The 25,043-nt window shown below is 35.6% G+C and overlaps 2 protein-coding genes across 3 annotated transcripts; one reads left to right on the top strand and one right to left on the bottom strand.

Moving 5' to 3' along the window:
* Window positions 1-15,649: 15,649 nt before the first annotated feature.
* On the bottom strand, window positions 15,650-15,871 carry RB195_007968 (uncharacterized protein; the record flags this gene model as incomplete). The annotated part of the gene is made up of 1 exon (XM_064181893.1): window positions 15,650-15,871. The coding sequence occupies one exon, from the start codon at window positions 15,869-15,871 to the stop codon at window positions 15,650-15,652; it is 222 nt and encodes a 73-aa protein (XP_064038647.1).
* Window positions 15,872-19,257: 3,386 nt separating this feature from the next.
* On the top strand, window positions 19,258-22,705 carry RB195_007967 (uncharacterized protein; the record flags this gene model as incomplete). 2 transcript variants are annotated; one of them, XM_064181891.1, is made up of 7 exons in its annotated part: window positions 19,258-19,425; window positions 19,482-19,580; window positions 19,850-19,966; window positions 20,358-20,493; window positions 20,704-20,800; window positions 21,419-21,485; window positions 22,619-22,705. In XM_064181891.1, the coding sequence occupies 7 exons, from the start codon at window positions 19,258-19,260 to the stop codon at window positions 22,703-22,705; spliced, it is 771 nt and encodes a 256-aa protein (XP_064038645.1). The 2 variants fall into 2 exon arrangements, with proteins under 2 accessions (XP_064038645.1, XP_064038646.1); XM_064181892.1 differs by having other exon boundaries at window positions 22,594-22,686.
* Window positions 22,706-25,043: the final 2,338 nt, after the last annotated feature.

Genomic DNA, 25,043 nt, shown 5'->3' with positions numbered 1-25,043 from the left:
TTTTTAATATCTACACTAAAAGCGGCCGACGTTCCGGCAAACTTCGCGAATTTTCTCGAATTTTCTCGAGTTTTCCCTTCCAATCACGTGCAATACTCTGCAGTTTGATCAAAAGAGGATGTGATTTAGAGGAGAATGCTGTCATTATCGCGTGCACAGAAATCACCACCTCAGGCCTCAATTTCTTCGAATTAAAAAGGAAAGAGATTTATTTAGTTTGGAGGAATTGGCAAAAAAAAAAAAGACAAGACAATGACCTTCTCTAATCAATACGGAATGAGTCTTTTGGATATAAATTATGGCTTAAATGACCAAAATATCTTCATTTATGTTAATTATATGAGAAATATTACATATTTGATTGAAATTCGTAATTTTGTTTTAACTTCATCATTAAATATTTTAAAACAGTTCATGTTACATCTATATTTATTATATTTATATATTATATTACGTCAATTATCATACATAACGTATTATATATATTGTTGTTATTATATCATTATATTGTTAATTATATCATTTTCATTATATTTTTTAAAATTTTAAATTTTTTTTATTGTATCTAACCACTAACTTTTTTATTTCATTAAAATATCATCACCGGCGTAAAGACACAGTTACAGACAAAATTCTCTGCACGCCTCTAAAGAACGCAAGATTCTGGAGTAGGAAAAGAAAAAATATAGAGAAAAATAATTTATGAAAATATGTAGTCAGCGGCTATACTCTTTTCGTTTGGCGGATGACATCACCTTTACAAAAAATAATGGGTTAGTACAAAAATTGGTCCTCCTCTATTTTAGTTACAAAAGTTTTTGTAACTGGAATAAAAGAAAATTCTAATTACTACTACAACTATATTTTAGTTAATTAAATTTAATCGGTATATTTTTGGTGCCGGTCTATTCGATGAGCATTCTCAATCTCTTCGGTAGATGGATGGTAGAAGTTTTATTATTTTTATTATTTTATTATTTTATTGATTTATTTATTGTTTTTATTTTTGTTTTATTTATTGGGCTTATTTTTTTTTTGTTGAAGAACTGATGTAGGTGATTTTTCACTTCTTCCGGAGAAATGAAGTTGTTCTCATCTAAACAGTAGTGGAGCGATTCAAAAAAATGGTTGTCAGAAGATGCAGAGTCGGTTGAGCATGATTTATGGAGCAAAACTTTCCAGCTAAGTGCCAGAAGTTTTTTTTTTCCAGGACTTCTTCTTCCTAGCGTTTGTCCCGCGATATTGCAAGGTCCGCCTTTCTGCTTCATGTCTTCCATTTGGTTCGATCCATTGCATCAGCCGTACACAAACATAAAAACAATCAACAACACAAGTTTTTTTCCAGGACTAAATGTCCGCATATCGCATGGATTCGCGGAAAATATACAGCACAATAAAGTGGATTAAGACTCGTGGGTCTAGCAGTGTCCGGAAAGAGTGGAACACAATCCTAGGGATTTTTTTACGAGTTTAGGGCGCTTCTTGTCAATTGGTCGCTTTCATTCATTTACTTGTGAGTAGTAGTTTTTTTCCAAAGTAAGTAAATTTCCATTGGCGGGGGCGGATGTGGCGCAGCTGGTAAGAGGTCCGCTATGACTGCATGGGCGACGGTTCGAAACCGTCCTAGTGCTCATCAAGCTCCTCATCCCATCGGGGTCAATAAATTGGTACCAGACTTGTCTGAGAGAATAAAAACACTGAATCGAGACATCGGTTAGCCCTCACAAGCCCTCATTTTACGTGCTGGACACGTGTTCGTGAACCTCAAACGGATTCCGAATCGAAGTGAAGGCGCTGGCACATCCCCAAAGCGGATTGATTAACGCCAGACACTTTATCCTTTATCCTCGATAAATTTTTATTTCCAGATAGCAGCTTGCAGTGAAAAATTCCTTGCTATTTCCATTAAATGTACAATATAACCTTTTACGGATGTGAACAGGCTTTTGAATTGCTTGGAGAGACATCTCCACGCCTAAGACATGACCTCTTATGCTCTATGGCTCATTTTTCCCCCCTACTTTGTTAAACACCCAATTTTTCCGACAGTGTTAGCCATCCGCTTTGAAAATCAATTGATTCCAATAGATTCGTTTGCGTTTCAACGGTGAATTTCAGGCAAAAAAATCCTCCCAGCAAATTTCTATTAAACTTTTCTTTATAGTAATATCTATTTTGATTTATATTAATTTATTAAATTAAATTTTTGAATCAATTTTTTTTTCGTTAGCTTGATCGGTACCCAAAGATTAGCTTTGCTAACCATTCAAAATTGTTGTATAGTTGTTTTCGAACTATTAAATAGTTGTATTATTATATATGATTTATTAAAAATATTGTTATAATATTATATTAACACAATAACATTATATATATATATATATTTAACTATTTCAAGAAATTCTTCGATCTCTGCAGCTGTTCGGATCCGATTCCAATTACATAGCAGGAATGCCCTCAGGCATAGCTGGCCGTCCATATCCATGGTGTATCGCTAAAATTACAGTTGTTTTTACGAAAATTCCTCAACCATTGACGGACAAGTGAAATCGTAACGGCGCCCTCCCCGTACACTGCTCATATCTTTCTATTCTCCCGCGGACGGAAGCATTTTTTTCTTTCCGCGGTTAAAAATAATAATATATCCTTATTTTCTGTCACATTGAATTACTGTTATTAAAAAATATTGTTCTGAAAAGTTTCCAAAGAGGCTGAAATATAAATTTTTTTATTATATTATTTATTTATTTTTATTTTTTATTTTTTGCTTATATTATATTTTTTGTGTGTTTACAATCCGAGTTAGAGTTCACAATCCTGGTGCTGTACTCCATTCTCAAGTTTATCAGGGACTACTAGCTACTCTTCCTTCTGGATTTGGAGAAGGAGCCGCGAATTTTCACCGTGGTGCTTGTGAACACCTCCTAGCCATTACCGAAGTGATCCCTGGGAATCCTCTGAAAGGGAAGAAATCCTGAAAATCCTGTGGAAAATTCCACAAAACCCCCACAAATTCCTGCATATAATTCACTGTATGGTTGCTATGACAAGATTATCGCCATGTACCACTATGAAAAAAAGACAAAAGTAATATTTTATTAAAATATTATAAAACTAAGCATAAGAAACCTATGTAGAAATATGTGGGATCATTAATACAATAAATATACAATAAAATATTAAATATGCACAAATAATCAAAGTGCATTAATGAAAATAATAGTAGAATAATATAAAAAATACGTGTGGAAAAGAAAAAAAAACTTTTTTTTTCCGAGATGGAACCGTTCACCTTCCTTCTTTGCTCTCTATTTTATGTCACATAATAGGAGCAGGTGTTCTAACTGCGCTGCAAATATTTTCAGTGACGTTATTCACTTCCTGCTTTATATTATTTAATATTGTTGAGAATTAATTTTGTTATACGTGAACGATGTGTTTCTAGAAAATATTAGCTGAGTCATCAATTAGTTTTGGGAATTTATCCTAGAAATCTGGGCGCATTGCATCGTTGAATGAAGCCACTTTTACCATATGAAACCAACATCAACTCACTTCCCTCCGTTAAAGGCATCACCCCACGAATCTGAGGTGGTACGGATTTCAGGTGGAGTATTTTTATACGGAATAGTAGATTATGGAGAGCGGGAGGGGGTGATTCCGTCCATTTCTTCCTAATTGCCGTAAAAACGGCCCGGAAGATGCGGCGCCGCACAAGGCTGGCGCGCTCCAATCGAACTCCTTGTGGAAAATAGCGCGCCGGAACGCTCGAACCCGTACCTTCCGGGCCGTTTTTTACGGCAATTAGGAAAAAATGGACGGAATCATTCCCCTCTCCTTAATCTACGATCCCGTATATGAATACCTCACCTGAAACTCTTACCACCTCGGATTCTTGAGGTGATTCCTTTAATCTCACAGCAATAATTTTCACGATGTTTTCGTGTTTGTTGTTGTTTTCGTCGAGCAAAAACATAGGAGTTTAAGGCTTCAAAGTAGTTGTATTCAGGATAAATTTTTCATTTACCTACTCATATTACCTTCCTATATTTGTTTTTTTTTCATTTTTTCCTGGATTTGGAAATATTTTCCCCGAATTTCTCTACATTCTATTTTTAGTGTCCACCTCGAACATTCGCTAATGTCACCATACGGCGCACGTAAATTCTGTTCACTTGATTTTTGTACATATTAGGTTTATGTATAAATTGGATGCAGTATAGAATGTATAGCGTTTTTTTTCTTAAAAAATTTAAACTAGGTCAATGAAAATTTTAGCGTTTGTTAGGGTATTATTTGAAAGAACATTTCTTTCTCCGCAAGGTAGCATTTCTAATTTTTTCATGTTTATTCAATTGCTGTTAGTTCTAAACCAATATTTACATATTGTATTTAAAAATGAAATAGAGAGCACTTTTATTAATTAGAAAATGGAATAAAATTTTGAATAAAGCGAAAAAAAAACAATTGTTTTGAAAAATTCCACTGCACATCAACGAAATGCATATATGCATGATAAAATAGATGTGTTGAACAAGCACAGGACCATCCATATGAAAATTTACGAATCATTGAGAAGAGATAAAAATTTAATTTTTGAGGAATTCAAAAATTCACCTAATGAATCATTTTACAAGTAATTTTTTACTATTAATATTTTTCTTAATATGCATTAAATGATAAAGGGCAGGGCATTGCTAAATCCCTAAGGGGATACGCCCGTACACGTCCGACTTTAACTCAGAGTTCGTTTGAGGTTTCTGAACGCGTGTGCAGCCTTAGAATAAATTGCGTGGGCGAGCTTATAGGGTAAAATCTGCGTTTTTATCCTCCCCAGCCGAGTCTAGTACCGATTTATCCGTTCTCCGAAGGGACGAAAGGCTTGGTCGGGACGGGGGCCCAATTCGAACCCCACTGTCGATCGTGCAGCCACAGCACGACTTTTTTCTGGGCTGCGCTGCACCTGCCCCTTTCATTAAATAAGCATTACATTAGACCAATTATGTGCTAATTTAATATTTTATTATTCATTCATTTAATTGAAAACGGCCATTGGTATGCCATAAAACAAAAAAAAAACGCAGCACACCAGAAATGTTGCTATGTTTTTTCCAATGAAGTCCACAGGTGAGTTTCGGCAGAGGCAGCAGTTTTTGACATCTTGGATTGTAGCAACCCCAGGTTCCCAGGCGATAGTTTTTTTAAAATCATTTCGTCCTTTTTTTTCTCAATCTTTTCTAAACTCTTTTTTTTAATTTAATAATTTTTTAAATCTTTTTTTTTTGAAAATTCATAGGAATATCCGGAAATAAATATGTATATCCTATGTATTCTCACAAGGAATCCAGTGACTTATTTTGTTTTCTTATTTAGTTTTCTTATTTCTTATTTACTTTTTAGTATAGTGTTAGTGTTGGTCTTATTTTTAATGTTTTCTTATTTACAAATCATTAGGATTTATGCACTCGTAGCCACAAGTTTCTCTTTCGGAGATTTATTTTGTGAGAGAATATTTCTTTTTGAGAGCATCATCTAATAAATTACTTAAAGGCATCATATACCGAGTTCTCACGAGGAATCCGGTGACGCATTGCTGTTACTGAGGGAAAGGAACCCAGTCTCATCTGATAATTTCCTCACTATACCTCCCCCACACGTCTCCAAGCGTATTTTAAAGGCAGCAATGACTATGTTGGGGTCCCTGTGGCAGAATGTAGAGTTCAGGATATTGTTGGATATTGGATATATGGATACTGTTTTATTCTTTTTTTTTCATTTTTCAAAGCATTCCTCCTCAATTTATGAAGTCATATTCGACGACGTTCGCAGCAATTTTATTTTTTCCCATAAAATTCGTATGAGAATGACATTGACACCAATAAAATTCAATGAGAGCAAATTACAACACAGTTCACATGGCTACACTTATGGGTTACACGATGCATAACATTGGAGGATGAACTGTAAAAATGAAAAAAAATAATAAAAAAATAAAGATTGACCAGGGTTCGAGTCAGAATTTTTGCGGGAAATAATAGTTTAACGATGATCTTACAATAAATTCTAAGTAAAATTAAATTAAACAAGTTAGCTGAATTTCATTTCACTTTTTCGAATTTTTGTGGAATTATATAGGAGTAATGAACTCCGCCTACTGTTAACTAGGCAACGGACCTCTCAAGGTGCCGTGTACATACAGCGCACACTAATCCTATAATTTTATATTTATTTTGGAAATAAATGAGAAAAAACGCAACATTTTGTTTTCCAAGAAGACTACTGCATATATTAATAATTTTCTCTTCCTCGCCAACCTAAGATTACAATTTTTGTATGCAACCAACACTGATTTTAGAACTTTAAAAAGTTTTTTTTTCGGAAAATGCCTCCTTCACCTTTTTTCGGGAAATATAACTCTGAAAATAAATAAAATATAATAAAGTAAATAACAAATTTATCTTATATTTGTGTAATGTGTGAGATTTGCGAGTTTATCTGTATGCCTATATGTGCAAATTTTATTTTCCTATGCAATTTGAAAAAAATTCTCAAACCAGGCCAAATCCACCGTTGATGTTTCCTTTCGAAACTATCCCGGTTTGTGTTTCGTTTTGCTACCAGCTTTTTTTTCTCTTTAAGGGCAGCGCTTATCGAAATTGAAGGTTTTGGGACTGTGAGCAAATATAGCGTTCGGAGTATAGATTACGAGTAAAAACCGCTCAATTCCCTCTAATTGTTTTAACGTGGGAAGGGGCGTTCATTCCTACGAAATACGTAAGGACGGCTCATCATTGTGCACGCGCCGCGTCCACGAGTGAGACTTCGGAAGTCACTGGAGTCTCCGCGTCAGTCTATTTAAGTAAAACCAACAAATAGGCTGATGAAGTGATTGAAGTCAAGGTACAAGGATGTGCGTCCCAACGTGCCTCGTAGGAATAAACGCTGTTCCCACGCCGTTTTTTGGGACCATTGAGGGGAATTGAGTGGGGCCACTCTTACACCTGTAATTTTCACCGCGAACTTTGTATTCTCCCACAGGTTTCCCCACTTCTTAGGTTTTTTGATACGACGCTTCCATTGCCGTGCCAAGAGCAACGATACCAGTAAAGGAGGGGACATGGGACTTCGCTGGTAGTGATGTGATGTTGTTATTGCTGTGGATAGACTAGCTCTGATTCATATATCTCTTCCTAACTGAACTAACAGATTATGTACTACTTTTTAAGCAGAACCAAGATTGTTATTGATCCTTATTCTGCCTAACGTTTTTGAACTAACAGAGCAGTTGTTTTTCAGCGGTGACATCTCCGAACCATTGCAAAGTACCGTCTGTGTTTAATTTCACTATTCTTTTCATCGTTTGTAGGGACTTGTGAAGCGAATTACCTCTGAGTTGTAAACGTATCCAGAGGTTTTGAATACCATCCCTAGATTTTCAATTAATTTGAAGTATTTCATATCGCCTCTTCCTTTTTTATTCGTATTCAAACATTACGTTACCATAAATAGGTGAGTGGGAAGTTTTATGAGGTGTTAAGCCGAGATATGACTTCCTGTTTCTGTATCCGCTTCCTGTTTCCGCTTGTTTGTAGGAAATAGGAGAAAAAAGACCGTAAGGAGTGAAAAGAGTAGGAAGGAAATAACAAAAGTCCTTTAAGATGTGAATGTAGGGTAGAGCGCTACAAAACGGAATAATTATCAATATTACTTTTTTCCTTCTTCACACAAATATATTGGCGGGTCAGAAAAGCCGTTACAGCATCCAAAAATTTTTGAAAAGTTTTTTTTTTTGAATAATTTTTTTAGAGACTATTTATTTCACTTTTTTCAGAATAATTTACAGATATCCGACTTAACATGGATCCATTTTATTGCTGGAGCAAACTTAAACTCCTTTCCAACCTCAATGTACTCTCGTTTTTCTTTATAGATTTGGGTTTGAATTGAAGTTTCTCCAACGAAATTTAATTTTTACTTGCCTATCAACCTGATTTATTTACTTTATTCACTTTTAATATTAATTTTAAAATTTATTTTATTTACTTTTAATGTTTTAATATTCTAGATTTAGTTCTTATTATTTGAGAGTTCTATTGACAATCAATCATATCTGTCACTGTAATTATATTTTTTTGTTATATCACTAAATAATTAGCGACTTCTTCACCCTTTTAAGAGCCTATCTTTTCCTAATATGAGAAAATAAGGAGGAAATGATAAAATCAAGCACTGAAGGTTAATCTAAAGAAATTGATCTTAAAAAAATAATAAGATATGCATAAACCTGGCCGAAGAGGGAAGGAGACTTCTTTCAGAGTTTGGCTAAAAGGGAAAGAATTGAAGTTAAGGATTTCAAAAAATCTGGAAGACATTAACACTACAAAGGGATATGTTCTCAAATTTTCTCAAAAGTTCTCAGTTCTGAGAAGAAAAAAACCTATGGATTTGTGGGAGGATATCTTATGACCTGGATGGGTAGCCTGGAATAACCCTCCTTAGAGAAAAGGAAGATAAAATAAAAATAGGTGAGCACAGAAGAAAACTATAGCAGTTCAATAGTTTGTAATTCAGCGATATGGGAGGAAACGTCATGTCAAAAGATGCGGGATTATCCGAACATTCTTCTAAAACGTATGGAAAAACAAGGACTATTGTAAACTAATCATATTTCTTCGATGTGCGTGCAGATGTCAAACCCTATTTGCCGAAAAACTGCAAACTCCGTGCATTTGATCCCAGCTATCGGCGGAAATTCCCGGATAGCTATAAGAAATGACTTTTGCAGTTGACATTATTCGATGAAATCTTCAGAAAACGAGGTTTAAGCGAAGAGGAAAACTCAAAATTATTTTAGTCAAAGAATTCAATTTCGAATTTCAATTTTTTCCTTTTGGTCGGAAATGATTTGGGAAAATCGCGCAACGAAGCAATGTTCTCGGAAGACAGCATTCCCAGCCATTATTTTCTTATTTACAAATTATTAGGATTTATGCACCCGAAGCCGCAAGTTTCTCTCTCCTAGATTTATTTTGTGAGAGAATAGTTTTTTTTTTTGAGAGCATCAAAAAAAAAGATAAATTACTTAAAGGCATCATATCCCGAATTCTCACGAGGAATCCGGTGACGCATTGCTGTTACTGAGGCAAAGGAACCCAGTCTCATCTGATAATTTCCTCACTATACCTCCCCCACATGTCTCCAGGCGTATTTTAAAGGCAGCAATGACTATGTTGGGGTCCCTGTGGCAGAATGTAGAGTTCAGGATAGAATCCCTGATCTGATCATCCTGAAAAAGGGAGTAGGAACTGCTTTAGTTCCTACGAGATGCGTCAGAATGAGCGATAATACAATAAATATACAATAAAAATATTAAGTATAAAACAAATGTTGAAAGTACATCAGTGAAAAATAATAGTAGAATAAATATGAAAAATACGTTACGTTACGTTACGATCTCTCCTCTCCCCCACCCTCAGCAACTTATTCGTTGGTTTCGCTTGAATGGGCTGTTGAGAAGATCCCATCATCGATCTTTGAACACCCGTTCGGTCATGGATGCGGGTTTTCCGAGTCCATTTCAGGACGGTTGGGGGGAACTGAGCGGGTCCATCCTCATATTCGTGATCTACACCGCGAACTCTATATCTTCCCATAGGTTCCACAGCTACGTCAGTTCAGATCGCTGAATTTAAATAGATCCGTAATAATAGATCGATCGTCTTTTGATCTGGCGACTTGCCTGCCGCGATTCCACGAGATTCCCTGAATTGATTGTTGATGTTAGGTTGGTCACTGGGATTTCTACCCGTGTAACTTTTCTCTTTCAATTTTTCTTCCTACTTTATTTTTCCATTATATCCTTCACCTTTGTGACTATTAAGTAACCAGGGATTGTACTAGTAACTTACTTAACTTGCTTACCGTAACCAGGAAGTGTGTACTAAGTAGCCAGGGTTTTTTTTGCCAATGTATTAGGTTGCGTCAAAAATAATTTCCATTTTGTTTTCTATACATTTATTGTAATGATGAATTACTGTGATGGTGAGGTATTGAGCTGCTCTCCTAGCTGTCTCGTTGCTTAAAAGCATCACTCCACGAATCTGAGGTGGTACGGATTTCAGGTGGAGTATTTGTATACGGGATCGTAGATCATGGAGAGGTGGGTCATTCCATCCATTTCTTGCTAATTGCCGTAAAAAAAACTGCCCGGAAGATACAGATACGGCTTCAGACGTTCTGGCAGTATTTTCTACAGAGAGTTCGACTTGAGCGCGCCAGGCTTGTGCGGCGCCGTATCGCCCGGGCCGTTTTTTACGGCAATTGGGAAGAAATGGACGGAATCACCCCCCTCTCCATAGTCTCCCATCCCCTATAGGAATACTCCACCTGGAATCCGTACCACCTCAGATTCGTGGAGTGATGCCTTTAAAACAAATTTTTTTCTAATATTGACTTCAAAATATCGTCATCGAAGTGTGAGCGTTGACTCTTGGGTTTGTCTCTCAGGATCTCCAGGACAGAATTGGACAAACCAATTTCTAATCCTCCGATCGGTGAGCAGTCCTTTACCACACACATTACATATTTTTTGATCCATGGCACAGAACTATCACCCTGTTCAAATTCAAAAAACATATTATAGCGTAGGTGTTTTGACTTCATTTTCAAGGTGAACAAAAAAAAAATTGAATGTATCGTCAACATCAAATGTCACCAAATAAAAACAATAAAAAATAAGACTGACAATAAAGTTTAAAAAAAAATTATAACAAAAGTCCTACTATGTACCAAAATCACCTTACTATCGTAAGCGATATCTATAGCCAAACGTTTAAAAAAAGAACACAAACAACTCTAAATTTCTGTCTAAAGACTAAACAAAGTTCTCACTGCGTAACGTAAACAAAAATCCCTTGTTTGTGTGGCTCATTGTATTCGTAAACAATAACAATAGACACATTCTACATGAACGGAAGTTATTCATAATTGTACGTAATATAAGTTCAATAATACTTATCCAATTAAATTTTTAATTTCCAATAATTAATTCCCAATTAAATATTTTTTTGTTGCAATAATTAAAGTCTACAAGTGTATTGATTCAGGGTAAAGTTTCGTGACACGCTGCCCTAAAATCGATCCCCTACGCCCCTTTGATCTGCCCACCCATCCTGCGGTGACGGGAGCGTGCAGCATTACTTGTATGGATTCTTGATATTAGTTGGTCACTAGAATTTTTCCGTGTAATTTTTTCCTTTAATTTTTCTTTCCGGTGTATTCTACGCCTTAACCCTACGTGACCAGGATTTTTTTCTTTTTTCTGCCGCAACGATATATTCCATCTTGTTTTTTTTGTTTTGTTTTGTGGCACACCTGCAGGTGTTTTCAATAAATAAATAAGTAAATAAATATAGCAACCATGGGAGGTTCCATGCAGCATATGTAGGATCGAGTTGAGGCGCTTTTTCTGTTCCTATAGCTTAAAATTGCAATCCAAATGCAATCCAGAAAGTTTGAAGTTTGCATTTGCGCATAAATCAGCACATTCTTAAGTAGCTATGGTTTTTCTTTGTCGGAATCTTCAGAACTAAAATGATGGCTAAGCATTGAGGGAATAAACTAATCCATACATAGGAATGGAGGAAAAAAAAAGGAGAAGGAAAAAAAATGATCCAAGAAGGACTCATTTTTCCTTTTTTTTCATTGACGGCCTTTCCGGGATTGCTCAACCACCATGTGCTCTGTGCTATAAATCACATTTTTTCTACGTTTTCGCCTGAGCAGAAATGATAGCGACGAAAGTATAAATGCGACCGGGAGCCGCTTGCCGCAAAGTTAGACGTTATTGATCCGATTTAGTGGAAACACCCGACCCGATCTGCCCGATTCACTTTGAGAAAAATATTTTGAGCGGGTGAATTGATTTTTTTTAGAAAAATTAGAATAATTTGCAGAAATTCCCTCTTCAATTTCCTCTTCGCGGTGTAGAATATCTCAGCTTTATCAGAAATTTCTCACTTAAATCAACTAACAGCGTAGCACTCAAATTATTTCCATTTTTATTTATTACTACATATCTTAGTCTCATTTCTTGTTTTCTTTTTTATTTTTATTTTCTTTTCTCCTTATGCTTATTTTCTTATATTTATTATTTCTACTACTTTTCTTTATTCATTTTTATTTTTGTGCGTATGGGTAAAAGACCTAGGATCTGGTGCTTTTTGTTTATTCTCATCCACGTCTCTGTTTTCTATTAGTGTGTGCAGATGAGGTTTCCGGATGGAACCTTTATTAACGTGACGTTTCGGCTTTTTCCGCCGTCTTCAGGAGCCTAAAGAAAGGTTTATTGGAACTATTTTACGTCGTTTATTTCGTCAAGGACACAATATCCTGGGGCTTGGATAATCGTTTAAGGATATTTCTTACCACATTCTCAATTTCTTTACAGCTTTTCTAAGAAGTAAAAATAGTTTCTTTAAATAGAATTTATTAAGAAATATTTGTAAAATTCTTCTCAGCAACCGGACCGGATGTCGAAAACGGAAATATACTGCAGTTCCAGGATTCGAGGAACATTTAAACTCTCCCTCATCCGATTAGATACTTTCAAATTAAGCGCGTAGCTCTACCTTAACAAATTATGTGCACTTAGATTGCGAATTGAGAAAAATTTACAGCCAACATCGAACATGTTCGAACAGGTGTGGGCGCGACGCTTCTCGAACAAGCGTCGCGTTCCGCCGCTTGAACATATCCGACGCCGACTATGTGATGCCGCGTTCCGTTGATATTTTCAATTTTATTTTTCGGCCTATTTTTATTGCAATATTTATCATTGTTTATTTTATTCGTTTTTGTAATACTTTATTAGTTTATCGAGCAAAAAAACTGTAGCTACTTCAAGTAAATCACGATTGTCTCAATTTTTTCCAGATAAATAGTCAGATTAGGATGAATTTCGGATTCTAACCCTCTCCGTCTTCCTTCTCATCGTTCTTTTGCAGCTTCAGTCTGCGAGGAAAAAAAAGAAAAAGGGAAGCATCTGAAAGGGAAGCTCATCAAACATTTTCTGGATTCCTTTCTTAATCAAAGTGTCACTGTTTTTTTTTCAATTTCCTATTTCAATCATAGCTGGTTCGCTGACAAATTGAATTATATTCATGAATTCAGATTTGAGCAGCGGATTTGCCGATTAGGGATTTTCTGGCTGTGCAGTACCCTCATTCAGGGTATTAGGCGAATAAATTTGGCTAATCATGACTCATTCAGTCTTCTCTTCCGTCTTCTCTTCTCGGAAAGACGCGTTCCAGAAGTTTCTACTCGCACAGCTTCACATAGCAGTTGCGATCTTCGGGTCCATTTGAGTTTTTTTCCTGGATTCTTCCTCCATAGAATTTTATTTCGTGCTAAACAGTGATTGAGATGTTCTTGTGGTTGTCATTAAAAATTAAAATACTGAGTCTTTCCTTAAGCGTAAATGGAAAAGTTTACAAGCTAAAAAAAATCCTTAGTAATTTTCTAGAATGTTGTAAAAAAAATGCTAATTTTTTTTACTATAAGATGCTAGTGGAATTCTACAATACAATAACAATTCCAGTTACAGAACAAGTCTTACGGTAACAAAGTCCCGTTGTGCTATTTGTGACTGTTTTCAATGTATTTGATACATAGTCGGGTGAAAAGGGAATGATTCAGGTGTAGCGGAATCGGTAAGAGGTTCCGCTGTGACTGCACGATCGATCGATGGTTCGGACTCGCTTCGGTGCTCACCAAGGTTTTCATTTCTCCGGCGTCGACAGATTGGTGCCAGACTTGTCTCGGGGGATGAAAAAAAAATAAAAACGCTGACCAGATACATCGGCTAGCCCTTCCCCCCCCCCCCCCTCCCCGCCCCCGTCCTCCAAGGAACTTGACGTTCACTTGATGCTTGATGGAGAAATGAGCTGAGGAACGTGGTACAGGTACAAATACAGTAATCCGTGAACCGCAAACGATCCTGAATTGTGAGTGAACGCGTTGGCACATCCGAAATAGATTGATTAGCGCTAAACCCTTTATTCTTTATCCTTTATAGTGTCTTAAACTGTTTTATTCAGCAGAACTTGGAATTTCAGGATGTGTTCATCAAAATGACTCTTATTTGCGCGGATAAATACGTTATATGAATAAATATAAATAAATAAACAAACAAATAAATACTAAATATAATATAAATATAAACACATTATCATTATAAATACATTACATTATATATTCTACGATTATGCGAATGGCATGCTGTAATTTTTTCCAACATCCGGTAGAGCAAAAACGATTCATCGCTAATGAGTACGACCTTTTCTGGGAAATCGCACGTTTCTCAGCTCATTTTCCCTCCTGGATCAGATGAACATGTGTTATGGCGTTTAAATGAGGTACTAGTGGTGATCACCGGATTCATATAATATGAATGAACTCGTTATCCGGGGGGAGGAGGGGTAGAAGGAGGAGGAGGGGAGGGAAAAACTCTTTGAAGAGGCGTAATTGTACAGACTGCCCCCGATGATGTTGTACTTCCGTCCACCTCCTTCCGTGAAATTACCGTCATAGGTAAGCTTCATAACAATACAGATATTTCTCTACGTTAAAGGATAAAGGATAAAGTGTCCGTGGCGTTAATCAATCCGCTTGGGACCCGCGCCACCACGTTCATTTCAATTCAGAGTCGTTTGAGGTTTAGGAACGTGTAACTGGCCCCGTACAATGACTTGCCGGGGCTAGCCGATGGGTCAGGTCAGTGTTTTTATCCTCCCTGACGAGTCTGGTACCAATTCATGGAACCCGGAAGGATCAAAGGCTTGGTTGGCGCTAGGGCGGATTCGAAACTCCGATCGATCGCGCTGGAAGTGGAACCTCTAACCGCTATACTACACCCGCCCTAAATAACTATAATTAATAAAAAGTAGACACTCGAGACTACGCACTCAGTAGTGGACCTGAGTATTTGAGTTGGTATCTAATATTTATATAGATAAATAAATATTTTAGTGTTTAATGTTTACTATTATTTTATTATTGTTCCACTACGTCTGAAAGGTCGTAAGCTGAAATTTCTCTACGTACGTACGAATATTCAGTTTACGACCTTTCAAACGAACGATATAAGAGGACCGCACGCCAAGTTTTGTGTTTACCGATGTGTTTATTTAGTATAATCCTTAATTATGGACATAAATACGAATTCAAATAAAATCCCACGTAAATTTACGTTGAATAACGACTCACGAGACGAGCGAAGGGCGGTTTTTGGATTGAATTCGTTCGTAAATGAAGAAGCTCCTCTGGATTTATGTGAACCCACATTCTAAGATTCTAAACGATCTTACAAAGTGGGATCCGTTTGGTTTGACGTGAATTATGTAGCGCGCTCAAAAATTATGATTGATCGGGTCTTTAAGAGGAAATTGAGAACAGAATGTCGACTTAGTGGAATCTCAAGTGCGGTAAATTTGTGAGTGAAGGGGTTAGATGTGCAGAAGATTTAAAATTTAGCATTTATTGATGATGTATGAGGAATTCTGTAGTTTTTATATCCAGGAAATGTGTCAAATATTCCATTTTTCAAGTATTATTAATTTACAAAAAAAAAGAAAAACCAAAAGAGTAGGTTTTATGAGGGTGTTGTATACGTATTGCGATAAATAATAATAATAATAATAATAATAATAATAATAATAATAATAATAATAATAATAATAATAATAATAATAATAATAATAATAATAATAATTATTAATAATAATAATAATAATAATAATAATAATAATAATAATAATAATAATAATAATAATAATAATAATAATAATAATAATGCGATCCATATTAGCTTCATTCAAAGTTGCACGAGGGTCCCATTAGGTCCCTAATTGCACCACGAGCCAAGTCGTTTTGACTCAACTTTATGCGTAAGAAAATAACCTGAATTCTCGGTCTATCAATATTCCCACGCGCGAAATTTCGTGTCGAAAAAAAAGCTAACACTTTAATGATGAAACAATAGCCAAAGCGTTGTACATCAATAAAATTCTGGAATAACCAGCTTATTTCAGGACAGCTTCATATCGCTTTATTTCTATTACAACACTTTTGTTCATAAAATAAACAGATGTGCACTTATAATCCACTCTCTCTCATTATTTATGGAAAAAGTGTATTTTAAGGACCTTAAGGATCTCTTTTCTCACATTTAGAGAACTGCAGGAATGTGAATTCCAGCTGCATCTGAAAAGGGGAGATATTTTTTCCGGTAGAAATGTTTGGAAGCAAATTTCCATGTTTCCAAGAGCTTAAAACATAGCAGGAAATTATTTGGCGGAAGTTATTAGAGATTTTATAGCTCAATGAATACTTTTTTTAAATTTTAGCGCAAGGTTTGACCTCGTTAACGATTTTTAATGGCGCCGTGCACGGAAATTTCTATCCTCAAAAAAATTCTTCCATATCTCTTGCACTATTAGGTAAATACAAGCTTAGTTGAAATTTCGAATAAATGTAAATGAAAATGCACGAGATCACAAATTAAAGTAATAATAATAATAATAATAATAATAATTTTAATGATTTTAATAATTTTAATAATAATAATAATAATAATAATAATAAATTTGTAGTATTAAATGTTATTATTATTACTATTATTATAGCATTTATATTGATTTTTTATGCTTAATTATTTTATTTTATTCATTATTTTTTATTTATTATTACACAACATGTGTAGCAATGAACAATCGTCTTTAATTGGAACCCGATATTTCTTAAATTTTATAATGGAATTTTATAATGTTTTCTTAAAGTAAAATTAGTTTCCTTAGACTCATTTCCTTAAGGAAAATTTGCAAAATTCTTTATTTCAACTGGATATGCAGGAATTTTTCCTGCTTTTCCTGGATATGTAAGACTTTTAATGCTTTTCTCAAGTTTATTTACATTAATGCATTTTTTTTTCAGAATCATTTCATCAATAATTTCCAAGTGCTTCTGGAAGCCTATAATCGGAAATTAGTTGAATCAAGTGAGTACCAAGGACGAATCCTAGGATGGTTTTCCTCTTTTCCCTCTTTTTCTTTTTCTTTTTTAGCTCTTTTTTTTTTGCTTAGTGAGGAAAATTATGCTCTTTTACTCACTCTATGATTCATACGTATGCATTTATTTACATACATATGTACGTAATGTGTGAAAATTTCCACCTACGGCTGCTAGGTTCTTCCAGAACGAGTTAGGATATCCCTTCTCGCCTATCATTAAAATCCCTTCCCACCTACCTCGTTCGTTAAAACGGAGCAAGCACATGATTTCAGGTAATTCTCTAGTGAACAATGAAAATAATGAGTAAATAAATAAATAAATAATGAGTAAATAGAGCAAGCAGGGGCAATTTTCCATGCATTTAACGTAATAAAATAGTCACGTCAACAATTATCCTAAGCGTTGCAAATCGCAAACATTTGACCACTTCGATCCTTATTTCTTAGTGTTTATGTGGATTTCGGCGATTGTTTGTTTACTACATGCACACAAGCTTCTCGGTTTTCTTCACTAATGATAATTCTTTCTACAATCTTCTTCTTTCTTTCATTTTTGCTTCTTTTTTCTTTGTATTTTATTTTAGACATAAAGTTCTTTCAAATCCTCGCAACTGTCATCTCATGAATATTTCAATATCCATAAAACCGAAGAAGAAGGAGAAGTAAAGCCCTGATAATATTTTTCAAAAAAAAATTCTATTTTTTTCTAACGATTGTAGCGGTTGTGGTTTTGTGGACTGGGATATTCAAATGCGATAGTATTGCACTATATCATATTTATCGTATTATTTTATCATATTTATTGTTTATTGTACCTATTTTTATATTATTATATTATATTAAAACATATTGTATTTTATTTAGACTTCCATACCTTCCCTGTACTTCTTTTTTCGTTTCCATATCTCTCGATAACGCTGTGATGCTGAAAGTACGGTAATGCTGTCGAGGACCAGTTCTATCGAAGAGGAAAACGACGATTGAACCTCCTCCTATTGGGACAACGCTAATTTTTTTTTCAAAACCTACCAACATTGATACTTTACTCGTTCCTAACCGCATGATTTTTTCCTAACATATTTTTGCAGTCTTATTGTTATAATATTGCTAGTGTAATATCAAATAATTTATTTTGTTTGTGGATTTTTTTAGGAAGCAGTCCCATCTGGTCAGCAGAGGTGAGCCTAAACTAGCATTACACCTCAGTTTAATGAGATCATACACGATCATCTTTTCATACTTGCTTGATATTTCCCTCATTTTAACTCAGTTTCTTAATGTTTCCGAGTATAAACGACAAAATACCTTTGTAAACGCTTCCTTCTGTTTACTATTCCATTTAGAACTGTGTCCAAGCAATTCAATTCCAGTTACTTTAAACAAAATTGAATGGTATCGATGGAGTTCTGAATTACACTTGAATTCTAAATTAAATGGCATCTATTTTAATTAATTTTAATCACTTAATTTTACCTGCAGATTTTTTCATGTGAATAGTTTGAGAGAGGAAAACTAGAACCTAGAACACGCAGTTAAGTCTAGGTCCAGGTCCGAGCTCTGAACGGAAACATGAGGAAATGATCAAAGAATTTTTCGCTTCGTTACTCAAAATCACACACATCGACAAAATATTCCGCAATTTTTCGGGGAAACGATCGACAATTTTTTTCTTCTTCATTTAAAGTCACACCCAGCCCACTAAGTATTCAGTTTGAATGATGAAAATGGAAATAGCACGGCCCTTTTCACATCAATTTCTGATATTTTCTCATTTTTCTTCATTGGAATATCCTGGGATGTTTTATGCAAATAAAATACAGTAAGTGGAACAGTTATGCTTAAGTTTTACACATTTTTTTTTACACATACGTTATGTAAAATACTCCTGTTTGTTTAGATTTTTTTGGACCACGTCCAAGAATGTTCTCGTTGCTTTCATCCATATTTTCAGTCGCTCCTTTTTTTTAAACAGCTACACCTATCATTTAATCCTTTTCTTCCTAAAATGTATAATTTTGATCTTCATCTCAGAATCATAATGTTTCTATCATTCGACCAAGTAAATGAAATCCCTTGGAACAGATGATGTCATGCCTATGATTGTGATGAGCTTCGGGGAACAGTTCTCGTTTTGATAATGCAACTACTTTAACTTCTCCAGTTCAGAAAAAAAAAGAAATTCCAGTTACCGATGTCACAAAACGAACCAAAACTAAAGAGTGGCTCGTCACTTTCCGAAGAAATTTGTGAGCTGAACGATCATGACAGTCATCTATGGGACGGTTACGGTATTCTGCCGGCTTCTTTCGATCCAAATCATCAGAAATACAAGTGTTGTTGTGGACATATGCACGCTATGGTACGTTTTTATATATTATTGTATAATAATAAATTATAAATTAACCTCTTTTCCAGACAGGAGTCCAGATAATTGTTGCCCTCCTGAGTATCACCGTACTTTTTGATATGTGGCAGGTGATTGGTGGATTAGCTGCTTCTCCAAGACTAGACAAGGTAAATGCTTGAAGCCGGCGTATTCGTCCATCTTACATGTTCATAGTCGGCGAGAACTATGTTCAACCGAGTGAACGCGACGCGCGCATTTGCCGCTACGCACTCTCCTTGTTTGCTTTACACGCACTCTCTTTCCTCTCTCTCTTTCTTTCTCTCTCTCTCTCTCTTTCTCTCTCTCTCTCTGCCCTCCACAAATCGAAGAGGCATCATGCTCATCGGGCTACGCACCGATTATAATAACGTTACACCACTTATAGAATCCTTTACAGTACGACATGGTCACCGTAGCGGTTCGTTTCGGCATAGGTGCTGGGATCACAATTACTATTTTAGTCTCATTAATTACTGAGAGAGCAGCGCTGCTGATACCTTACCTAATTTTACAGGTAATTTAAATTTAACTTTATTATTGATTATTTAATCATGACAATGATAATTGTAATAAATTAACTAGCGATTAAAGGCATGACCCCACGAATCTGACGTGGTACGGATTAGATGCGGCGCGTACGCAAGACTGGCGCGCTCCAATCGAACACGTTGTAGAAAATAGCACGCCGGATCACTCGAAGCCGTAGCGTCCGGGCCGTTTTTTACGGCAATCGGGAAGAAATGGACGGAATCACCCTCCTCTCCATAATCCACGATCCCGTAAATAATCCGTACCACCTCAGATTCGTGGAGTGATGCCTTTAAATTAAATTTTTAATTAAGAATTTAATTTTGACTGGTAACAGAATGCATGCAGCAACGTTAACATCGGCATCGCAATTTTAGGGAGCCGGTTTAGCCGCAGGAATGGTGTTTTTTGTCGCCTTCCTATATATTTCGCTATTCGGTGATCGTACGACAGCCGTTTCATTTCTTCGAACACATGGACATTCCATTAGTTCTCAGGAAGATAAACAATTGAGTGAGTTTGAAGTAGATTTTCATCGTCGTTACTATTACCAGGACTTTGTTCCAAATTCAATTCCCAAGAAGTAGAGTATATATTCATACCATAGCCTATTCAAGTAATCCCGACAAATGAACTGCTGTTGGGACCTTAAAGGGATCACCGCACGAATCTGAGGTGATTGAGTTTTTTGAGATCAGTTGATTTTTTTCGACCACGTTGCAGATTATGTCAGTTGGTTGATGGTGATCTCATTCGCAATTATTATTTTATTGCAAATTTGGCTGATGAGTATCGTAATTGCTTGCTGGAGGTACATGAGGTGAGATTTTTTGTGTTATCAAATTGAAATCAAAGTGTTGGACCACGGAATACTCTGTCTGAGTCCTAAATCCGTTAGGATCCTCTATTATTCCCACAAAAAAAAGGAAAAATAAAAAAGAAAAAACATAAAGAAAGAAAGAAATAATAATCAAATCGAAAAACAGCGGTAAAGTGGTGCGCCGATCAAATTTAATTCTACTTTTTATCATTTTTGACTGTTTTGCGATACTATAGAATTTTCCTTTTTTGTTGTTGTTTTTTTTTTCAATTTCTAGTTCTGCTAATTGATTTTTTTCTTGTATTTTCTTTTTTTTTCACGCAGTTCCCCTGAAGAGAACTTTTTTCTACAAAAAAAAAAATTAGAAAAACGAGATCCAGCAAAAAACAAAAGAAAATCAAATTTTTAGCAAAGATAAAAGAAAAGCAAAACCCAGCAAAAAAAATTATAAAATATCAAAATCCAGCTAAAAAATGTGTTTTTGTTTTTAATTTCTATATTCTCATCTATTCCTTACCCCTTTGTCCATTCAAGGCAGCTTTTTTTTCGTAGAAATACAGCTTTTGATTTAAATTCTATGGACGTTACTAAAAATCCAGTCCATATGTATGATTTCAGAGACAAAAGAGCTTTTGGGAAAAGTATCGAAGAATTCGAAGTACCATCAAGGCCGGCATCTGACAAGGTGATTTTTTTCAGTTTTCTTTTTGAGAAAATTTTCCACAGCACCTTATTGAATCTGTAAACATAATTTTAGAAGCAACAGAGTAAAATCCAATAGAAATTTTAAAATACGCAAATTTTCAAAAAGGATACTTCAATGATAGATATTATAATGATAAGAGTGAGGAGAGTAATTTTCCATCTATTGAAAAAAGCTCATGACCGCCTCTCTGACGCACCCGTCGTTCCGTTTGCGATTTCAGTTTTCTGAATTCAGGAACGGTTAGGAAGCGGAGGGAAGATGAATGAATGAACCAATCACAATGCGCTGGCACCGCCCCTTTTTCTCGAACAGCCTCTTAAGAAAACATAGAGGGAGTCGTCGTACAATAAATACAGTGGCCCTCAATTCTGTTCTGCTATATCATTATAGTATTTATTATAGTATTATTACTATTATTATAGTTGAGGCGACGCATCTGCAGCGAAGTTGGGGCGGAGACGCTGGTGTCCCGCCCCTTCGACGCATCCGTCAATCAATTGCGCATTTTTACTGCGCTGAAAGGGTTCTCAGAGCTTCGCTTTGCTGCGGACGCGTCGCGTCAGTTCGGGTGAACATGTTCGATGCCGACTGTAGCCGTAAATTCCAGTTACACGCTTTTGAGACATGATAATGTTCAAAGACTATCCTAGACTAGCAAATTTCTGCTCATTTAAAACATTTCCTAGAAAAATAATTAATCCCTCAAAATTTCAAATGTTTAATACTTTTCTAAAGAAACATGTATATCTAACACACAGCAACTAATAAAAAATTCAGAAAACTAACTTTATTTGTTATAGTAAGGTCAAAACAACATGAAGTTCGGTGCAATTGCGTACGTACGATGCGATGCGGCGGAGCGTAGTGGTGAAAAATTGAGAGGGACCATTGCCATCGCTGCAGTTCCTACCTGATCCTGAACCGCTATCTCCACCGCACCGCATCGAGCGCAACCGCTTACGCAACTGCATCGTGCTTCATGTCGTTTTCAGCCCTATTATGTAAATAAATACCTCCTTCTATTAGAGGTCACATCTCAATTTATACTTCATGCTCACCAGCGCCAATAATTCCTTTTTTTTTCCAGAATTCCGTAACTGTCAGACGTTCAGCTGACTATTCCGACGCACCGCAACGAAGCGCTACACGGACAGCAAGCACATGCTTGGATTATGTATGAGGAGGAGGAGGATCCGTAATTTGCAATAGGCAGATCTGATGAGATTTGATCGATTCTAATCGATCAAAGCACTACCTCTGAAGAGTCAACACTTTGCGAGGCATCTTGGATCATTTAGAGTTTAGAATCCAGCATACACCTATAGATAGAGGCGATAGAGGCTATTTTTTCCAATTTTTTTCAATACGACACGTCGTAGGATTCGTTCAAAAAATAGCAGTTTGTTCTGTGTATGTATGTACAGTGAATTAATTAATAATGAAACGTTAGAATGAATATTTTTCCACAATTTTTCACATAAAGTACCGAAAAATTTTCCACTCAATCAACATGTTTTTCAATTTTTGAATTTGACGCTCGTTTTCCACCGCTCGTTCTCTTCAAGCCGTTATCACACATGTTGTTTATCGCCGAGTAGCAGGCGCGTTCCAAACAACTCCCAACCCCAGTCGTCCACCCGTTCCATACCTCATCCGCTCAAGTAATCATTGCTCTTTTTCTTAACAATTCCCATGTGTTTCGGCGATAAAACAAATTTTTTTTCGAAGTCAGGTGATGTTCAAAAAATTCACGTGAACACTTACAATCTTTTTTTTTTTTTCGTTTTTATTCGTTTCCATATACACCACTAGAGAAAAAAACAAGTCAGAAGGAGAGAAAAAACAGGAAAAAAATCCAAGAAAAAGAAAAGAAATGGGACCCAATATCTATTTTTGGTGGAACCTCTCAAATTCTTATTAAAAAAAAACCGAAAGAAACGTTAGCCAGAATAAAGATCAATAACAATCTTGGTTCTGCTTAGAAAGTAGTACACACTCTTATAAAAAAAGTTATTTTTCTCCTTTATCGGTACGATTCGTTTAAAAAATAGAATTTTCTTTTTTCAATGAATAAATAAAATAAAAATAGAGGAATATCGCCACAGAAACACATCATTTTTAATAATATATTGAATATAAATTGTATACTCTACGACGACTCCCTCTATGTTTTCTTAAGAGGCTGATCCAGAAAAAGGGGCGGTGGTCCCATCGCATAGTGATTGGTTCATTGATTCATCTTCTTTCCATTTTTTTAACTCTTCCTAAAATCAGAGAACTAAAAACGCATAATCGATCGACGCGTGCGTCAGTGAGGCGGCCATGAACTCTCTTCAAAAGATGGGAAATTACTCTCCTCACTCTTATTATTATAATATGTATCTATCATTGAAATATCGTTTTTAAAAATTTGCGCATTTCAAAATTTCTATTGGATTTTTCTATCAAGATGAAATTATCAGGTTGTTTAAAATTGATTATTTAAAATTAACATAATAAAATAGGTAATAAATAATAGGTTATTATCTTTTACGTATTGTATTTATTTTATTTTGTATTTTTTTATGTATTGTATTTGTATTTATTCGTAAATACACTGCGCCAAAACGATCCGCTAAAAATTCTGGAAAGTTAACCTAGCTGAACATGCACGTATCAAGAATTTGAGTCTAACAACAGTTCACAACAAATTTCAGGAAATTGTCTGCACTTTATTTTTTCAATGACACTTTTCAAGACATTTTCAAAGCACCGACAATAATTCGCGGATGTCAGCACGGGATTTCGGAATAACGGCAAGGAGAACGCCGAACGTCTTTGAGGGAGACCGCGCCAATGACGTATTCACAACACAAAAAGACTTGGGAGCTTAGCAGCTCGGTTCGGCTCTCAAGAATATTTCCCTCCTCAAAATACTTATCCAATATTTATGGGACTCAGCACAGAGTTCTTTGATGACGATCGTAAGGTGAAGAAATTGTGGAAAATATAGGAAAATAAACAATTATAAAGGATAAAGTTTCTGGCGTTAATCAATGCGCTTAAGACCCGCCACCACGTTCAGCTCAATTCAGAATCGTTTGAGGTTCACGAACGTGTAACTGGCCCCGTACGAATGACCTGCAGGGGCTAGCCGACGGGTCAAGTCAGTGTTTTTATCCTCCCAGACAAGTCTTGTGCGAATTTATCGATCCCGGACGGATGAAAGGCTTGGTGAGCACTAGGGCGGATTCGAACCTCCGATCGATCGTGCCGGTAGCCTCTAACCGTCCTAAATAACTATAATGAATAAAAATTAAACACTCGAGAATCGGCACTTAGTAGCGGCCCACAGCATCTGAGTTAGTACCTAATATTTATATTTTAATATTTAATATTTTTTTTATTATTACTTTATTATTGCTTGATTTATAGTCATTATCATCGTTTTCATTGTTTATTTTATCTATATACTTATTTATTAATTATTTACTACTTTTATTTTATCAATTATTATTATTCTATTTTCTATTTTCTTATTATTATTAAGTTATTTAT

This window comes from Necator americanus, chromosome I (genome assembly GCF_031761385.1).
Source record: "Necator americanus strain Aroian chromosome I, whole genome shotgun sequence".
Classification (NCBI taxonomy): Eukaryota; Metazoa; Nematoda; class Chromadorea; order Rhabditida; family Ancylostomatidae; genus Necator; species Necator americanus.
This window is presented reverse-complemented; position numbering and strand designations above follow the sequence as displayed.